The 16,665-nt window shown below is 49.8% G+C and overlaps 1 protein-coding gene across 1 annotated transcript; it reads right to left on the minus strand.

The window, feature by feature from the left end:
• Window positions 1–1,884: 1,884 nt before the first annotated feature.
• LOC123950398 lies at window positions 1,885–15,107 on the minus strand. The gene is made up of 4 exons (XM_046018204.1): window positions 15,015–15,107; window positions 13,047–13,759; window positions 8,472–8,593; window positions 1,885–2,162 (listed from the first exon to the last, which is right to left on the minus strand). The coding sequence occupies exons 1-4, from the start codon at window positions 15,105–15,107 to the stop codon at window positions 2,110–2,112; spliced, it is 981 nt and encodes a 326-aa protein (XP_045874160.1). The 3' UTR covers window positions 1,885–2,109.
• Between the last annotated feature and the right edge of the window lie 1,558 nt (window positions 15,108–16,665).

Consider the following 16,665-nt stretch of genomic DNA (forward strand, 5'->3'; position numbering starts at 1 on the left):
TGTTTGGGGCCAGGTGCTAGTTAGGCACTTTGCATGTGTTAATTAGATATAATCTCTTAATAGCCTTTGGAGTAAGGTACTATATAGCCTGTTGGATAGATCTGCGGGTTGGGGGTGGGGGTGGGGGGGTCCCCTTACGTCTTCAGGTGAGAACGATGAGCACTTGATATAATAACCACCTAAGTCTGGGGGAAGAAGAGTCAGGAGGGAACAGGACTGGTAATTCTCGAATTTCATACAGGGCCAGGAATGTTATGGCATCCACTGACCAGATTGGACAATCCTCAAAATACAAGAGACGTGTGTACACAGGAGCCCAAGTGCACGTGTGGCATGCACAGCAGTGGTGAAGGGGCTGTGAGGGGGACTGGACTGGAGAGCTTCTCTCTGGGGATTTTAAAGTCAGGTGTGAATGTTCGGTTCATCTTGGGTAGAGGGCAGCACACAATGGCATGCATGTGGGGCTGCCACATCTCTGTAATGGATGGAGAGGGGTCGGGTAGGTGGGTAGGACTTAAGGTCCCAACCTAACTTAGGGTCATTTCACAAGGGTTCCTAAATGCTAAAAGGGTGAGTTTAACTCAGTGGGAGAGCCATAGACCCTTTCATGGTTAGAAAAATTTCAGTGTCCTGAAAAGGTAATGGGTGGATTCATGCTCTACTTGACCCTCTGACCGCAATCTGTAGCCGTTTCCTGGAATGATAGAGCCAGCTACTGTCATGGCGGAAAGAAACCCTCTGGGGGTTGTAATTCCTAGATCCTGGAGTCCCACCCACCTCTCACTAGAAGGGAAATGTGGCCCACTCTAAGCCCCCTTTTCATTGGACTGGCTTCCCTTTATCTAAACACTGACACCCCCAGGGCGTGGTCCTAGACCCTCTTTTGTCTTTAATTTATTTGCTTCCAAAATCATCTTTATTAGTTCTGTGGCTTTAAATACACCTGCATTCTGATGACACATCTGTAAATAACTCTGGTCTTGACCTCCTCTCAGAACTGTACCTACATATATCCCCACCTACCTTCTTGGCATCCCCACTTGGCTATCCAGTAGGGATCTCAAATTATGCCATTTATACTATATGCCAAATACAACTCCTGTGCTCTCCCCAAAACCTGTTCATCCTCATCTTTGTCAGATCATCATTTACCCAATGGCTCCTGCCAAAACTTGGGCATCAGCCTTGATTCCTACCTTCCCTCATCCCATACATACAATTCAGGAATAGATCTTGCCTGTTCTACTTCTAAAACTCTTCCACATCTCATTTCTGTCACTGTGATCCCAGACAAGCCCCATTACAGGCAGACCTCATTTTACTGTAGTTGGCTCTACAGACACTGGGCTTCACAGACACTGCAGTTGTCACAAATGGAAGGTTTGTGGCAATCCAGTGTCAAACAAGTCGATTGGCGCCATTTTCCCAATAGCATTTGCTCACTTTGGGTCTCTGTGTTGCATTTTGGCAATTCTCATAATATTTCAAACTTTTTCATTATATTCGTTCAGTGATCTTTGATGTTACTACTGTAATTGTTTTGGGAACCCACAAACGGTGCCCATATAAGACAACAGACAACCAATAAATGTCGTGTGTGTCCTGACTGCTCCACCCACCGGCTGTTCCCGTCTCTCTCCCTCTCCTGAGGCCTCCCTGTTCCCTGAGACACAACAATATGGAAATTAGGTCAGTTAATAACCCTACAATGGCCTCTAAGTGCACAAGTGAAAGGAAGAGCCACGTGTCTGTCACTTTCAACCAATAGCTAGAAATGATGACAACGAGGAAGGCACTTGGAAACTGAGACAGGTCAAAGGCTAGGCCTTTTGTACCAAATGGTTGTGAATGCAAAAGATGAGTTCTTGGGGAAATGAAAAGGGCCACTCCAGTGAACACACGATGAGAAGAAAGCAAAACAGCTTTATTGCTGATGTGGAGAAAGTTTTCCTGGTCCGGATAGAAGATCCACACTTCCTCAAGCTGAAGCCCCACCCAGAGCAAGGCCCTGACTCTCTTCCATTCTGTGAATGCTGAGAGAGGAGGCGGAGCTGCAGGAGAGAAGCCGGAAGCTGGCAGAGGCTGGTTCAGGAGGTTTAAGGAAAGAAGTCAGTCGTCTCCATAACATACCAGTGCAAGGTGAAGCAGCAGGTTGTCCAGACCTAGTGAGATAAGAAGTGAATGTAGCTACACTAAACGACAGATTTTCCCTGTAGACGGAGCAGCCTTATGGTGGAAGAAGAAGTCATCTAGGACTTTGGCAACTAGAGAGAGGTTAGTGCCTGGCTTCAAAGCTTCAAGGGACAGGCTGCCTCTCTCATGAGGGGCTCACACAGCTGCTGACTTTAAGTTCAAGCCGGTATTCATCAAACATTCTGAAAATCCTGGGGCCCTTCACAATTAAGGGAAATCTAGTCTGCTTGTGCTCTATAAATATGAAAGCACATCTGTGTACAACATGGTTTGCTGAATGTTTTAAGCCCTACCACTTAGTGGTAGTTTGAAACCTACCACTCATTAAAAAAAAAAAAAAAAAAAAAAAAAAAAAAAAAAGACTCCTTTCAAAATACAACTGCTCACTGACCCTGTCCTGGGTCACGTAAGAGCTCTGATGGAGACGGACGAGATGAGTGTTGTTTTCACGCCTGCCAACACAACATCCTCCTGCAGCCCGTGGATTCAAGGAGTCATTTTGACTTTAAAGTCTTATTATTTAAGAAGTACATTTCACGAGGCTCAGCTGTCAAAGTGATTCCTCCAATGGAGCTGGGTAAAGTAAACTGAAAACCATCTGGAAAGGATCCACCATCCTAGAAACCATTAAGAACAGTTGTGACTCATGAGAAGAGGTCAAAATAGCAACATAAGAGTCTGTACGATTCCAGGCCTGTTGGATGTTGTGGAGGGTTCAAGCCTTCTGTGGAGGACATCACTGCAGAGGGGCTGCAAAAAGCAGGAAAACTGGAATTCCAAGTGGAGCCTGCAGATGGGACCGAATCACGGCGATCGTGTGATCAGATCTGAGGGAGGAGGCGTCGCTTCCTGGGGCCGAGCAAAGAAAGTGGTTTCCCAAGTCAGAATCTAGTCCTGGTGACAATGCTGTGAAGACCATTGAAGAGACACCAGAGGGATTAGGATATAATGTTCGTTTAGGCACTAAAGCAGCGGCAGGAAGTTCTCCTGGGGGTGAAATGCCATCAAACAGCATCATGTTCAACAGAGAAATTGAGAAAGGAAGTCAATTGATGGGCAGATCATTGTCTTACTTTAGCAACCTGCCACAGACACCCCAGCCATCAGCAGCCATGGACATCATGGTGAGCCCCTCCTCCAGCGAAAGGACTATGACTCACTGAGAGCCCAGATGACGGGTAGCAATTTTTAGCAGGAAAACACATTTTAAGTATGTATACTTTTTAGACATAATACTACTGCCCACCTAACAGACTCCCATGCCATGTAAACATAACTTTTAAATGCGCTGTAAACCAGTAAGTTCACTTGACTCACTCTACCACAATATCGGATTTATTGTGGTGTTCTGGAACTGAACTCCCGTATTTCTGAGGCATGTCGACATTTCTTTCTAGACAAATGAGACTGCCTCCTCCCTGTTAGACTCTTGCCCTCCTACAGCTGATTTTCCACAAAGGGAGAGAGATCATTTTAAACATACCTTGGCCTATTGCCTCCCCTGCTTTAAGTCTCTCAATTGCATCCCGTTTGCTTGGAATGAATCCAGAGCCCCTACTATGCTTATGGGGCCCTCCATCAGCTCCCCACCTCTCTCCTCCATCCTCATGAGTCCCATCCCTTGACTGTGGCGTTGCCTCTGGGCTCCTTTCTTTCTCCAGGACACAGCAGGCTTGTTGGACCTCAAGCCTGGGTCCTTGCCATTCCCTTTGATTAGAACAACTTCCTCCCACTCTGGAAGTGACTGCTCAGCCCCCAAAGTCAGCTCAAAGGTCACTTCCTCAAAAGGCTTTTCTGGGCCCCATCTCAGACGCTGAGGTACGCAATCCATATCTTATTTATGAATATATTTGACTTTTCACAAGTGAGATTTGCCCTAACATTTTCTGAGAATTCTTAACCAGGGAAGTAAATTTACTAGGAAGCTTTTATACTTTATTCATGTAAGACAGTGATAAATATTATTCATTTTTTATATAAAAATATTTTTACTACTTTATTTCCATGGGGTATAAAATTTTCTGCAGCTTGTAATGATTGATTTCTTTGATTTTTAAGTAAACTTTTTTTTATTGAAATAAAACCATATTTACAAGCAAGTACATAAATCCTAAGTGTGTAGCTTGATGAATTTTCACAAAGGACACACTTCCACTAACTAGGGCCCAGATCACAAAGCAGAATATTTCATGCATCCCAGAAGCCACTTCCTGTCACCAGCCCCCAGGGTCAACACTGTGCTCCAGATTCATGTTGCCTGGGTTTGAACGTCACTTAAATGGAATCATACAGTATATGCTCTTCCAATGCTGCATCTTTCGCTCAGCACCATGTTGGTGAGACTCCTCTGAACTGTTAGCAGTCACACCTGAACTCGTCCCTGCAGAGTGAGTCCCATTTGGTGCAGCGCCGCTCACAAAAGTGGTTTCGCCTTTAGGAACAGCTGAGCTATGTCCATGAAAATGATGTACCGTGATCCCCTGGTCTGTGTTTTCTAGGGTGGGTTCATAGTGCCGAGGGCGATCCTCTCCACTCTGGAAGTGGCCTTGAGAAGGCTTGTCACACTGCCTGACACAGTGGCATTCTGTGAGAGGACGTCTCGGAGGCTGCAGTTCATGAAACATTGAAGATCATCACGTGGGCAAAAGAAATCAACCTGGCCATTCTCTCCACTGAAAACAAGTAATACACTTCCGAAATATGATTGTGTTTCCGTTAAAACTGGTTAAGTAAAATCATCAATTGGTTTTGTATAAATATTTAAACTTAAGAAATATTTTGAATTTTAGTATACCTACTTTTTAAATTTTCAATGGGTTTTCACTGGCTCTAGTGCTCTAGAAATTCCTTTTGCTTTGTGCTCCAGGATTGCCAGGCAGGTACTGGGCAGTTCCCTCTGAGAGGGCGTCGGGACCGAGTGAGGAGCATGAAGAAACTTTCTGGGGTGACGGGGATGCTCAGGATCTTGGTAAGTGTCTGAGTTACAAAGCTGTAGGGGTTTGTCCCCACTCAGCAAGTGTTTACTTACGAGCAGGGCGTTTCACTGTAGCTTTTGGACCAAAAGGAAAAGACCATGGACAATGAATTCTTGTTAATGTGTGCATGCTGAGACACGTGGGGCAGTGTCCTGAAGTCTATAATTCACCCTGAATGCATCAAGAATAAAATGGATTCATGGATGGTTGCCCATATGTGAGAAAGTCTAGGAAAATGTGAGCGGTACAGCTGCAGATTTCCATAATTCAGTGATGAGGAAGCGAGAAGGCATCTCTGGTCCTTTATACTTCACTGGTCCACCTAAGCACCCCTCCAGCCTGCATGTCTCCAGGCGGAACCACTGGGGAGGGCCTGGGTCTGACATCCTGAGGGAGAAGTGGGCAAATCTCCAGGGGGCTCCATCGAGCCTCGGAGGAAATGGGGGAAAAGAATTTGCACCAGGCATGAGGAGATTGGGGAAGGGGCCGGGGATCCGTCTCCTCCCTCCATTTTCCTTCCATTCCATCAAGGCTGAAACCTTGAACCCTTTCTAGAATCAGTTTATTACTTACACAGACAATGAAAGGAAGAGTAGCCGAAGTGCCAACTCCCCAGGGCCCTCATGCAGGGTGAAGGGAAAGTGTCCAGATGACCACGACATGTAAGATGAGGCCCCTCCTGCTGAGGGCCGCTGCCCTCCCTAGTTAAGCTCCTGTATGGCATCAGGCCTCATCAGAGCCCGTGTCAGGACAGCCCAGAGGACAGGGAGCCAGCTCCTCACACACTGTCCTGTTCTGGGAACATCACAACCATTCTGTCAAGATTTGGATCCATCTGCGGTTCAGGCCAGGGGTGCCAGGGTCCCTACACTTCCTTTCCAGATCCTCCTTCCTGTTCCTCCACTTCCAAGACTGGACCATCAAGGTCCAGTTCAAAGAGAGATTGGGGGCCCACCATGGCTCTGAAGAAAACACAAATAACTCGTAAGGTTTTTCTTTTTTTTTTTTTTTTTAAAGATTTTATTTATTTGAGAGAGAGAGAGCATGAGCAGATGGAGAAGCAGAGGGAGAGGGAGAAGCAGACTCCCCCCTGAGCAGGGAGCCTGATGCAGAACTCGATCCCAGGACCCTGGGATCATAACCCGAGCCGAAGGCAGACACTTCACTGACTGAGCCATCCAGGTGCCCCTAAATAACTCATAAGCTTAAGAAAAGATGCCCCATGTCCCTCAGGAAATGGGAACAAACAGTAATCAGATGACTTGGAAAGGCTTATGCAGCAAATGATGTAGACAGAATGCTTTTTAAAGGAGGCCATCTCTTGCCACTGCACTGGGTACAACTCTCTCATGATGGAACAATTCAGGCTACAGTTTGAAAAATACCAGTAAAATACCAGAATTACAATATATGGGACGTAGTATTGTGATGTCTGGAGACCCAGAGGCCGCTGGAGGAGCAGAGACAGAGAGGCGGGTGGTAGGTTGTGGCCCTCGATGATCCCACTCTCTGGGTCCCCATGTCCTGTGTGATCTCCTCCCCCGGGGTGCAGGCTGCTCCTGACAGACAGATGCCACTCCTGAAATGAGGCTACAGAAAATATTGTCTTCTCCTCATCCACCCTCTCTGGCTGCCCCAGAGGGAAGTGGCCTGCCACCTGCCCGGCATGGAGTGCTGAGGGAAGCCTCCAGCCAGAAAGCAGGACAGGACGAGGCGTGCTGTCGGACAGCCCAAGAGGAGCTGAACCCTGCCACCCACCATGGAGGGAGCCTGTGTGTGGATCTGGTCTGTGTGGGGTCTCTGACAAGGCCACGGTCCCAGCTGACACCTCGATGGTGGCCTCGGACATACCCCAAGGTGGAAGCCCCAGATGAAGCTGCATCTAGTTCCTGACCCCTGGATGCCAGGGCGTAGCAGGTGCCAGTTTTAGGCTGCTGACCTGTGGGGTGACTTGTTACATGGCAACAGGTAACTCTCTGCTCGTCCACTTCTGTGGTTTTCCTTCTACGGGGTACAGAGTCCCTGTCTAGCTCCCACTACCCCTGGCTCAGCCTACCCTCCCTGCTCGGACTCTGGCCCCTAGAGCTCAGAGAGGGTGAGCAGCATGGCTGGACTGCAGGGCCACCGACCATCCCAGTCCCCACTGACTGCCAGGAAGCTTCTCCCTGGGAAGCTCCTGGAGAGGGAGCTCACGTGGGCACGAGGCCAGCATAGAGAAGAGGGGAGAAGCAGAATGAAGCCCCAGCGGGAGCACTCCTTCTGCAGGGTGGATACCCTCCCAGGGGAGGCCCGTGTGCTTCAACTTCCTGGTTCCTGCCCTCCTCCCCCTTCTCCCTTCTCAACCTTCCGGTGTCATTTCAGGGACCAGAGATGGCCACAGGAAATTCTCAAATCAAATTCAGGACCATGGTGACCTCTGGGGTCTAAAGGTAGACCTCCTCTGCTTAACCTCCTACCTCCCCCTGTCAAGAACTTGCCTGTCCTACAGGGCTCACCTGCCACCTCCTCCAGGAAGCCTTCCTTCAGGATCCTGCCGGTGGAAGGTCATGTCACCTTTTCCTCCACACTCCAACCCTATTTGTTGTTCTTCTCTCATGGCCTTTGTTCCTTATACATTAATGATCAGGAAATATCTGTCTCCCCTGAAATTACATTGTCCTTAACACAGAGGCCCTGCTGTTCTGGGCGGTGGGACTTCCTGCTGGAACTCTTCCTGGTTACAAGGGCCAGGCTGTCCCCCGGGATGTGTTCTTAGCTTCTCTAGAGTTGTGCATGCTCCCTGCCCGCCCCCACCCAGCCCGTGCCAGGGAGGTCAGTTCACGGCCCAGCAGAGGACAGGTGCCATGGGGGAGGGCAGAGATGAGGGGAGCAAAGTAAGAAGAAGAAAACAAAGTAGAGACAAAGAGGGAATTCTAACCAAGACCCGTGCATGTTTTGCACCCACAAAATTAAATATCCTTCCTTAAAAAAACTTTTCTTCACAGTTGGAAATAGGCGAAATAGGGACATCTACTATTAACGAGAGTGCAGGAAACGGCCCCCTCCTCCACCGAAGGTGGGAGTGTAAGGCGAAACAGGTTTTCAGGACAGCGATCTGACACGTACACGTTTTCAATAACATGCCATCTTAATTCTAGAAATGTATGGCACATGCTGGCCATACACAGGCCGTTCACTGAGTCTTGGAAAAGCGTGGAAACCCTCTCTACGCCCTGGGTGAGGCCATGGTGCATGGGGAGCCTCTGTGGGCAGCAATGTGATGGGTCAGGTGGGCCTCACGAGGGAGGGACTTATCCTCCTCACCATGGTGTCCCTGGTGCTGAGGACAGAGCATGGCACATCGCAGGTGCATGGGCCACACTGCTGAATCGATGGTCCCGTTGGGTTCAAAAAGTCGCAGAACAGTACGTAAAGAATGGTCCCATCTGCAGAAAAAGAAATTTACCCTAGATATCTATGCTTGAGATGCGTGGAAAGCATCAAAAAGGCCACCCAGGAAGTGGTTAACTGTGGAGACTCCTGGAGAGGGGGATGAAGGGATGGAGTGAGAAGACAGAGCAAGACCCAGGTCTTCCATGGCCAGCTTTCCATAATGCTTGACTTTTCCTGGGAGTGTGTATGGCTTTTTAAGTAAAAATCTAGTTTAAGAAAAGTTACTGAACCTTTCTGAGCTTCAGTTCCTCCCTCAGGGGTCACTATGACATCTGAGGAATGGAAAAGGCCCCGTACCCTGGGGCCCTGGCACCTGGTGTCAATGAATGGATGACACTGCTGTCGTCACGGAAAGAGATGCAGACACACAAGGAACGATTGTGAGGAGACTCTGCGGACCCAGCTGCCCAGGCCCCAGAACCCGCCCCATCTGCTATTTATTCCGCATGGAACATCCCTTCCCGGGTGAGCTGCTTGCTTCTTCCTCCACATCATCACTTCTCTGCTCGAATAAAGCCTATCAGACACACTATCTCTAACCAACCTACCACACCTGCACCCTGCTTCCACACCATTCCCCCCTGTCCTCTTGACCTACTCTATCTTCTTCTTGGCACAGAAACGCTGCCAGCCACATCATCTGTGTTTTGTCTGATTCCCTGCTAACAGTGTGAGCTTGAGAAGAAACTTTATCTCCAGCAACTGGAATCATGCCTGGCAAAGAGTAGGCATCCAGGAAATACCGTGAGAGAATACATAAACATTGTCTGAACTATGCCATCAGGAAAACAAAAGAGAGAAACTTGAAAACTGCCTAAAACTGGGTGACCAGGAAATTCTTCCCAACCCCGAAGCCTTGAAGGCAACTGCAGAGCTGGTGTGTGCGTGTGTGCATGTGTGTTTATGTGCTTGCAGCAGCCACACACCTGGCAAGCAGATGGAGACATGGATGGTAACAGGGGAGAGGTGCTCAGAGGTGGAGCTCTGAAGGTCTGAGTGGACCCAGGGCCATCGTGGGACTCCTGCGCTCTGCTCATCTGTACAGTGTTGGGCTTCTGAAGGACTGCAGTTCAGGAGGTAACAGTAGGTGTAGTTTTCCTAGGACTCACTGCCATCTTCCAGCTGGGGGTTGAGAACCTGACCTTAAGAATGTGGCAGCAGGTAAGGAAATGTTGAAAAACAAAAACAAAACTGGCGGCATCACGTTACCCGATTTCAAGCTTTACTACAAAGCTGTGATCACCAAGACAGCGTGGTACTGGCATAAAAACAGACACATAGAACAGTGGAACAGAGTGGAGAGCCCAGATATGGACCCTCAACTCTATGGTCAAATAATCTTCGACAAAACCGGAAAAAATATTCAATGGAAAAAAGACAGTCTCTTCAATAAATGGTGCTGGGAAAACTGGACAGCGATATGTAGAAGAATGAAACTCGACCATTCTCTTACACCGTACACAAAGATAAACTCGAAATGGATGAAAGACCTCAACGTGAGACAGGAATCTATCAGAATCCTAGAGAACATAGGCAGTAACCTCTTTGATATCAGCCACAGCAACTTCTTTCAAGATATGTCTCCAAAGGCCAAGGAAACAAAAGCAAAAATGAACTTTTGGGACTTTATCAAGATCAAAAGCTTCTGCACAGCAAAGGAAACAGTCAACAAAACAAAGAGGCAACCCACGGAATGGGAGAAGATATTTGCAAATGACAGTACAGACAAAAGGTTGATACCCAGGATCTATAAAGAACTTCTCAAACTCAACACACACAAAACAGATAATCATATCAAAAAATGGGCAGAAGATATGAACAGACACTTCTCCAACGAAGACATACAAATGGCTATCAGACACATGAAAAAATGTTCATCATCACTAGCCATCAGGGAGATTCAAATTAAAACAACATTGAGATACCATCTGACACCAGTTAGAATGGCCAAAATTAGCAAGACAGGAAACAACGTGTGTTGGAGAGGATGTGGAGAAAGGGGAACCCTCTTACACTGTTGGTGGGAATGCAAGTTAGTGCAGCCGCTTTGGAGAACAGTGTGGAGATTCCTGAAGAAATTAAGAATAGAGCTTCCCTATGACCCTGCAATTGCACTGCTGGGTATTTACCCCAAAGATACAGATGTAGTGAAAAGAAGGGCCATTTGTACCCCAATGTTTATTGCAGCAATGGCTACGGTCGCCAAACTGTGGAAAGAACCAAGATGCCCTTCAACGGATGAATGGATAAGGAAGATGTGGTACATATACACGATGGAGTATTATGCCTCCATCAGAAAGGATGAATACCCAACTTTTGTAGCAACATGGACGGGACTGGAAGAAATTATGCTGAGCGAAATAAGTCAAGCAGAGAGAGTCAAGTATCATATGGTCTCACTTATTTGTGGAGCATTAACAAATAACATGGAGGACATGGGGAGATGGAGAGGAGAGGGAGTTGAGGGAAACTGGAAGGGGAGATGAACCATGAGAGACTATGGACTCTGGAAAACAACCAGAGGGTTATGAAGGGGTGGCGGGGGGGGGGTGGGTGGGAGGTTGAGGAACCAGGTGGTGGGTAATAGGGAGGGCACGTACTGCAGGGAGCACTGGGTATGATGCCAAAACAATGAACACTGTTATGCTGTAAATAAACAAATAAAAATAAATAAATAAATTAAAAAAAAGAGATTAAGGAAATAAATAAAAGGTAAAAGATTAAAAATAAAAATAAATAAATAAATAATAAAGCAATGCAAAACAAAAAACAACAACAACAACAACAAAAAGAATGTGGCAGCAGGGACCGAGGGAGAGGGACAAGAAAGGAGATGCCAACTCATTCATTCATTACAGTGACTAAAGAGGCAGCACTGACAGTTACTGGACGTTGCTCACAAGGTACGGCTGAAGGACAAGGTGTCTCCTTGACTGTCAGGCATCTGTCCTGGGTGGCTGAGGATGGCCATGTTGCTCTCAGGGATCCAGAACACAATAGGAGGTGTGGGTCCTGCAGAAGAGCAGCTGGGTTCATGTGGAATTTGCTGAGTTTGAAGAACCTGGGGGAGACGTACAAGCCAACAACCTGGGGCAGCTGGATAAATGCCCCAAGAGCTCCAGAGAGCCCGGCTGGGCTGGAAGTCATTTTGGAGTCAGTGACACAGGAGGGAAAGCCATGGAGATCATACAGACTGCAAGAGGACTAAAGAAGGAAACATGGGACAGCAATAAAGCAAGGGCTGAGAAGAGCCCTGTCGAGGTTCTGAGAAGGAATGGTTGAAGAGGAAGCAGGATGACTAGACCGAGAACAGGCTTTTAAGAAGCATGATGCCAGTGGTGCCAAATACTGCAACATTTATGTAAGAAGAAATCTGGAGAGTCTGCTTGGCAATAAGGACTCCATTGGAGACTTCCAGAAGTTTTTAGGAGAGTGAACAGAAATGTGGGCCAGAGTGAAATTTTATCATGAGTGAACAGGTGAAAAAATGCAGAAAATGAGAACAGAAGTGATTTTCAAGAAGCATGACTGTGAAGGAAATACAGGGAGAAGACTAAGAGATCTCAGTGAGGTCTGACAAATTTCTCAGGAGAGAGTGGATGACAGAAGGCAAGCACAGGCTGGGAGCTAGCCTAACTGTGAAGGGTGACAAGGTCCACAGTACGGTTGTTGACTGAGATATTGAAGGGCACAGACTAGATTTTTGGAGCTTAAGGGGGGGCAGGATCTGGAGGGGTAAGAGGAGAGGACCCCAAATGTCATCCTCTGATGGTCGAGGCAACCATGCAGAACAGTTCTAGCCAGAGTAAGATGCCTGGGCGCTCCCACGAGAAGCTGGTAGGCCCCTGGGTCCAGTTTAAAACCTTATCCCTTCTTCTAGATCCACCTAAACCCAAGGACCGACAAGAACAATCTGATAAAGTAGGGGCTTCCCTGGCTGCTATCAAAGCGATGCCTCGGTCGACCTCTGGGCGGTTTGCGATGACCTGTGGCTCTCTGCGGGCTCTGGGCCATCTTCAGGGAATGAAAGTTCCACGACAGCAGGGGTCTGTACGGTCAGTCAGTCTCGGCCGCAGCCCACAGCAGCCCACAGCAGGTGCTCGGCGCAGGTGGAGAGTGAACACTGGGCAGAGCTTGGGGCTTGGTCTCGGGCCCCGTCCGCAAGGCTCGTGCTCCACCTCAACAAGCCCGCCTCGGCTCCGCAGCCTGAGACGACCCCCGCCATCCTCGGCACCTGCCGCTGGTGGCTTTGGCTGCGCGGTCAATACTCCTGCCCTCCCGAGACCCTGGAAGGCTGCGCGCAGACCGGCCGGGGCGCCCTCTGCCTGCGCGCCCTCTCGCGGATGCGCGGCTCGAGCCACGAGGCACCTTCCTCTCTTCCTCTCCCGGTCGCAGGGCTGCTGGAGAGACCGCAGTCCAGCCTCGGCCGGCCGCAAAGTCCCTTACCTACAGCAAGAGCCTACCAGGGACAGCTGGACGCCGTGCGGCTGAGGATCCGGCTCTGGGCTCTTGCGGATCCGGCTCTGGGCTCTTGCGGCAGGGGGCGTGGCCTTCGGACCGGGAGGCCTCTGGGAGTCGCAGTCCCGGCTCCCCCTAAAGCGGCCTTGCGGAAGGGAAGTGGAAGAAGAACTACATCTCCCAGGAGGCTTCGCGGTTCGCCTCAGACGGGGCGGGGCGAGAGCGTGGTCAGTGCCTGGCGGGGCACACCCCTTCCTCCCCCCCCACCCCGAAACGCACTCCCCCCAACCCCGAAACGCAGAAAGCCTTCGGACTGTCACCAGCTTGCCCCCCAGCAGTCTTCTAGCAGCTCCGCGAGCTGGAAGCCACGGGAGTCCAGCCGAGAACCCCTGAAGCTCCGCTCCCTTGTTCCCAAATCCCTCCAGCTTCCCCAGCGACGGTTCCGGGCCGACCAGGAATGGCACTGAGCGAGATAGGACGGATCTCCAATCCAGGTCGCTCGCCAAGGCCCGCGCCCATTGCAGAGCTATCAGAGGGAGGGACCCCGGAGGCGGCCGGGCCGGCTCTGGTAAAGCCGTGAAGGCCGCTGCCAGGAGCCCCACGAGGAAGTGGGGAGGCGACTTAGCCCTGTTGCCCAAGTCCGGGTTCAAGATGAGATGAGGATCCCAGCACTCTGTCAGTGCAAAAGTGACAACTGGAGACTGGATTTAGAAGTAGAGCTCATGGGGTGTCTGGGAGGCGCTGTCGGTTGGGTGCCCGACTCTTGGTTTAGGCTCAGGTCGTGATCCCAGACGGTCGAATCAATCCCTTTGTGGAACTCTCAGTGGAGAGTCGGCTTGGGACTTTCCCTCCTCCTCTGCCCCTCCCGCTCGTGCTCTGTCTCTCAAGTAAATACACAAATCTTTTTTAAAAAAAGAAAAGTATAGCTCATGCACTGCATTGACTGGAGGTGAGATGACAGACAAAGACAGAGTGTGGCTTCTATAGATTCTTGTGTCTAATCAGTGGGGAGCCATGAATGTGCAGCGAGTGGGCAGTGACAGTGCATGGGGAGGGTGAGTCTGTGGCGCTTGGGCTTGGTTTGTGATGCCCAGCAGATGTCGGAGTAGAGATTCTAAGCAGACAGGAGGAGTCCACTAAGACGGAGAGGGGCTTTGGATCAAGGGCACATGATGGGACAAACCAAATGGACCAGGTGGAGTCTGGACAGGGGTGATGGGGAAGGACACAGAGTCTCAAGTGTGCATCTAGGAGAGGAGCATCTAGCAAAGGAGACTGGGGATGGCCTGTGACAACCCAGGATACTGGGTGTTTTTGAGGTCAAGAGAAGAGAGAGTTTCAGGAAGGAGGGAGTGATAACCTATGAGGAGTGCTTTACTGGAAGAAGGGTAAGCCAGAAATTTAAGACAGGCCGACTGGACTTGGAAACATGGCGGCTGCTGGAGATCTTGACCAGGGCGGGGTCAGTGGAGGGGAGGGAACAACGGCCTGACAGGAGAGGTGTGCAAATGGAGACAGCTAGTGTAAACTGTGCTCATGAGGAATGTTGCTTTGGAGCAGAGCAATGAAACAGACGCTAATGGGGTATGGCAAGTCTAGGGAGGTTTTATGTCCTCTTTCTCTAGATGGAGATGTTTCAGCTTCTTTGTAGAATGATGCAGAGGGGGGCGCCTGGGTGGCTCAGTGAGTTAAGCCTCTGCCTTCAGCTCAGGTCACAATCTCGGGGTCCTGGGATTGAGCCCCACATTGGACTCTGTGCTCAGCGGGGAGCCTGCTTCCCCCCTCCCCCCCCGCCTCTGCCTACTTGTGATCTCTCTTATGATTTCTGTCAAATAAATAAATAAAATCTTAAAAAAAAAAAAAAGGAATGATGCAGAGGGAGGGAAGATTAGTGATGCAGCAAAGTCACTGAGAGGTCAGAGGGGACCGAGTCCGATGCCTGCGTGGAAAGCCCACACCATACTGCACCACGATGGGAGGCAGGATGCCCGGGCAGAGGCTCACGTGGGTATGCTTAGCAGAATAATGGTCCCCCAAAGGTGTCCACATCGTCATTCCCAGAACCTGTGAGTGTTCTGGGCAAGAGAGGTTTTGCAAATCTGATTGAGGATTAAGGACCTGGAAATAAGGAGATTATCCTGGGTTATCCCAGTGGGCCCAGTATCATTATGAGGGTCCTTAAAAGTAGAAGGAAGAGGGAGGCACAGGGGTCAGGAGACGTGACTATGGAAGGAAGGTGCAACAGATGTACTGTTGCTGGCTTTAAAGGTGGAGGAAGGGGGCCACCTGCCAAAGGATATGGGTGGCCTCGGAAACAGGGAAAGGAAAGGAAACAGATTCACTCTCAAGCCTCCGGGAGGGAGTGTAGCTGTTCTGAAAGCACGAGGCTCTCCTTTAGCCTTGTGAATCCTGTGTCAGAGTTCTAACCTATGGAAATGCAAGATGATCGGTTAGTGTTATTTCCAGTCACCAAGTTTGCAGCAATGTATGGTAACCACAGAAGACTAATACAGTGGGCCAGGGCCCCGAAGCGGGAGGGAGGCACATCTCAGGGAAGGATGAAGCAAGGCTACCAAAGTCAAGAGCAAGGCTTGTGAGGGAAAGTTGGGGGTTTCAGAGAGGAGGTGGTAGGAAATAGTTGTCTGACGGAGTGGGAAATTTGCAAAGAGCTTCAGAAGGAATGCAGGCAGGAAGCTGGTGGTCTAGGCTGCAAAAAGGCGAGAGGGGCTTTCAGCCCATAGAGGCTGATAGTGGTCACTGCTCTGGGAAGCACTTATGTGTCTGAGAAAAGAGGCTGCTCTTGAGGCTCGCGGTAGGAGCTGACTCAGTCATAGGTGGGGGGAGCGCAGGACCAGAGCTCTGGGTTAGGGACTTCTGACCTCAGGAGGGTCCTGGTCCCAGCGACATCTTTCCCCCCAGGTCAGCCTCCTGCACCTTGCATCCCAAGTCCTCGGTCTCCTTGGCCCTCTTCCAGGATCTCTAGGAGAATGTGACAAATGTGGGCATGAGAAGAAGGCATTGATGCTTCAGAACAGTTCCTGGAGGATGTCCCCTCCCCCAAATGGCATCGGAACGCATCACAGTTGCCTTTGGGTGCTGCTGGAAGCCACAGGCAACAGAGGTCTTGCATGGGCACCTGTTCTCCATCTGTGTCCCTGTGGAGACACCCTACATCAGTCTGTCTGGGGCAGCTAAAAGCACCCCAGGAATAACATTTCCAATCCCTCTTGAACCCCACCTTATGGAGCTGCCTCCCCCAGCCCATCCCAACCTCTCCCCAGTTGCTAAAAATAAGTTGTATCTGGTTATAGCTTAGTGGCTGAGGTCTGAGACTGACCCACAGAGAAGCCAAGGTGAAACACCCCTGGTGGCTAGGCCTCGTGGTGGTGGTGGGGGGGTGCTGTCAAAGGGTTGCTGGGAAAGATGGTCTTGAAGCAAAGGTGCCCAATGAGAGAGGAGACCCAGGTGTCAATCCTGAGTTGTCACATCACAGCCCTGGTCTGGGCATTGGCAACCCAAGCTGCTTTAGGGTCCTGAAGCAGAAGTGACCAGGCCGGGCTCTCTCTGGCAGTGGCTGCTGTCAGTTGACCCATGCTGTCTGCGGTTC

Source organism: Meles meles, chromosome 9, assembly GCF_922984935.1.
Source record: "Meles meles chromosome 9, mMelMel3.1 paternal haplotype, whole genome shotgun sequence".
Lineage (NCBI taxonomy): Eukaryota > Metazoa > Chordata > Mammalia > Carnivora > Mustelidae > Meles > Meles meles.

Excerpts from the sequence above, each read along its gene's own strand:
- LOC123950398 (XM_046018204.1), bottom strand. The coding sequence starts at position 15,107 with ATGTGGACACCTTTGGGGGACCATTATTCTGCTAAGCATACCCACGTG. Across the intron at positions 13,760-15,014 it reads CCATCGTGGTGCAGTATGGT|TCTCCAGTTGTCACTTTTGC; the intron begins GTGGGCTTTCCA and ends TTCTAAATCCAG. Across the intron at positions 2,163-8,471 it reads TCAGCACCAGGGACACCATG|GTCTGGACAACCTGCTGCTT; the intron begins GTGAGGAGGATA and ends TTATCTCACTAG.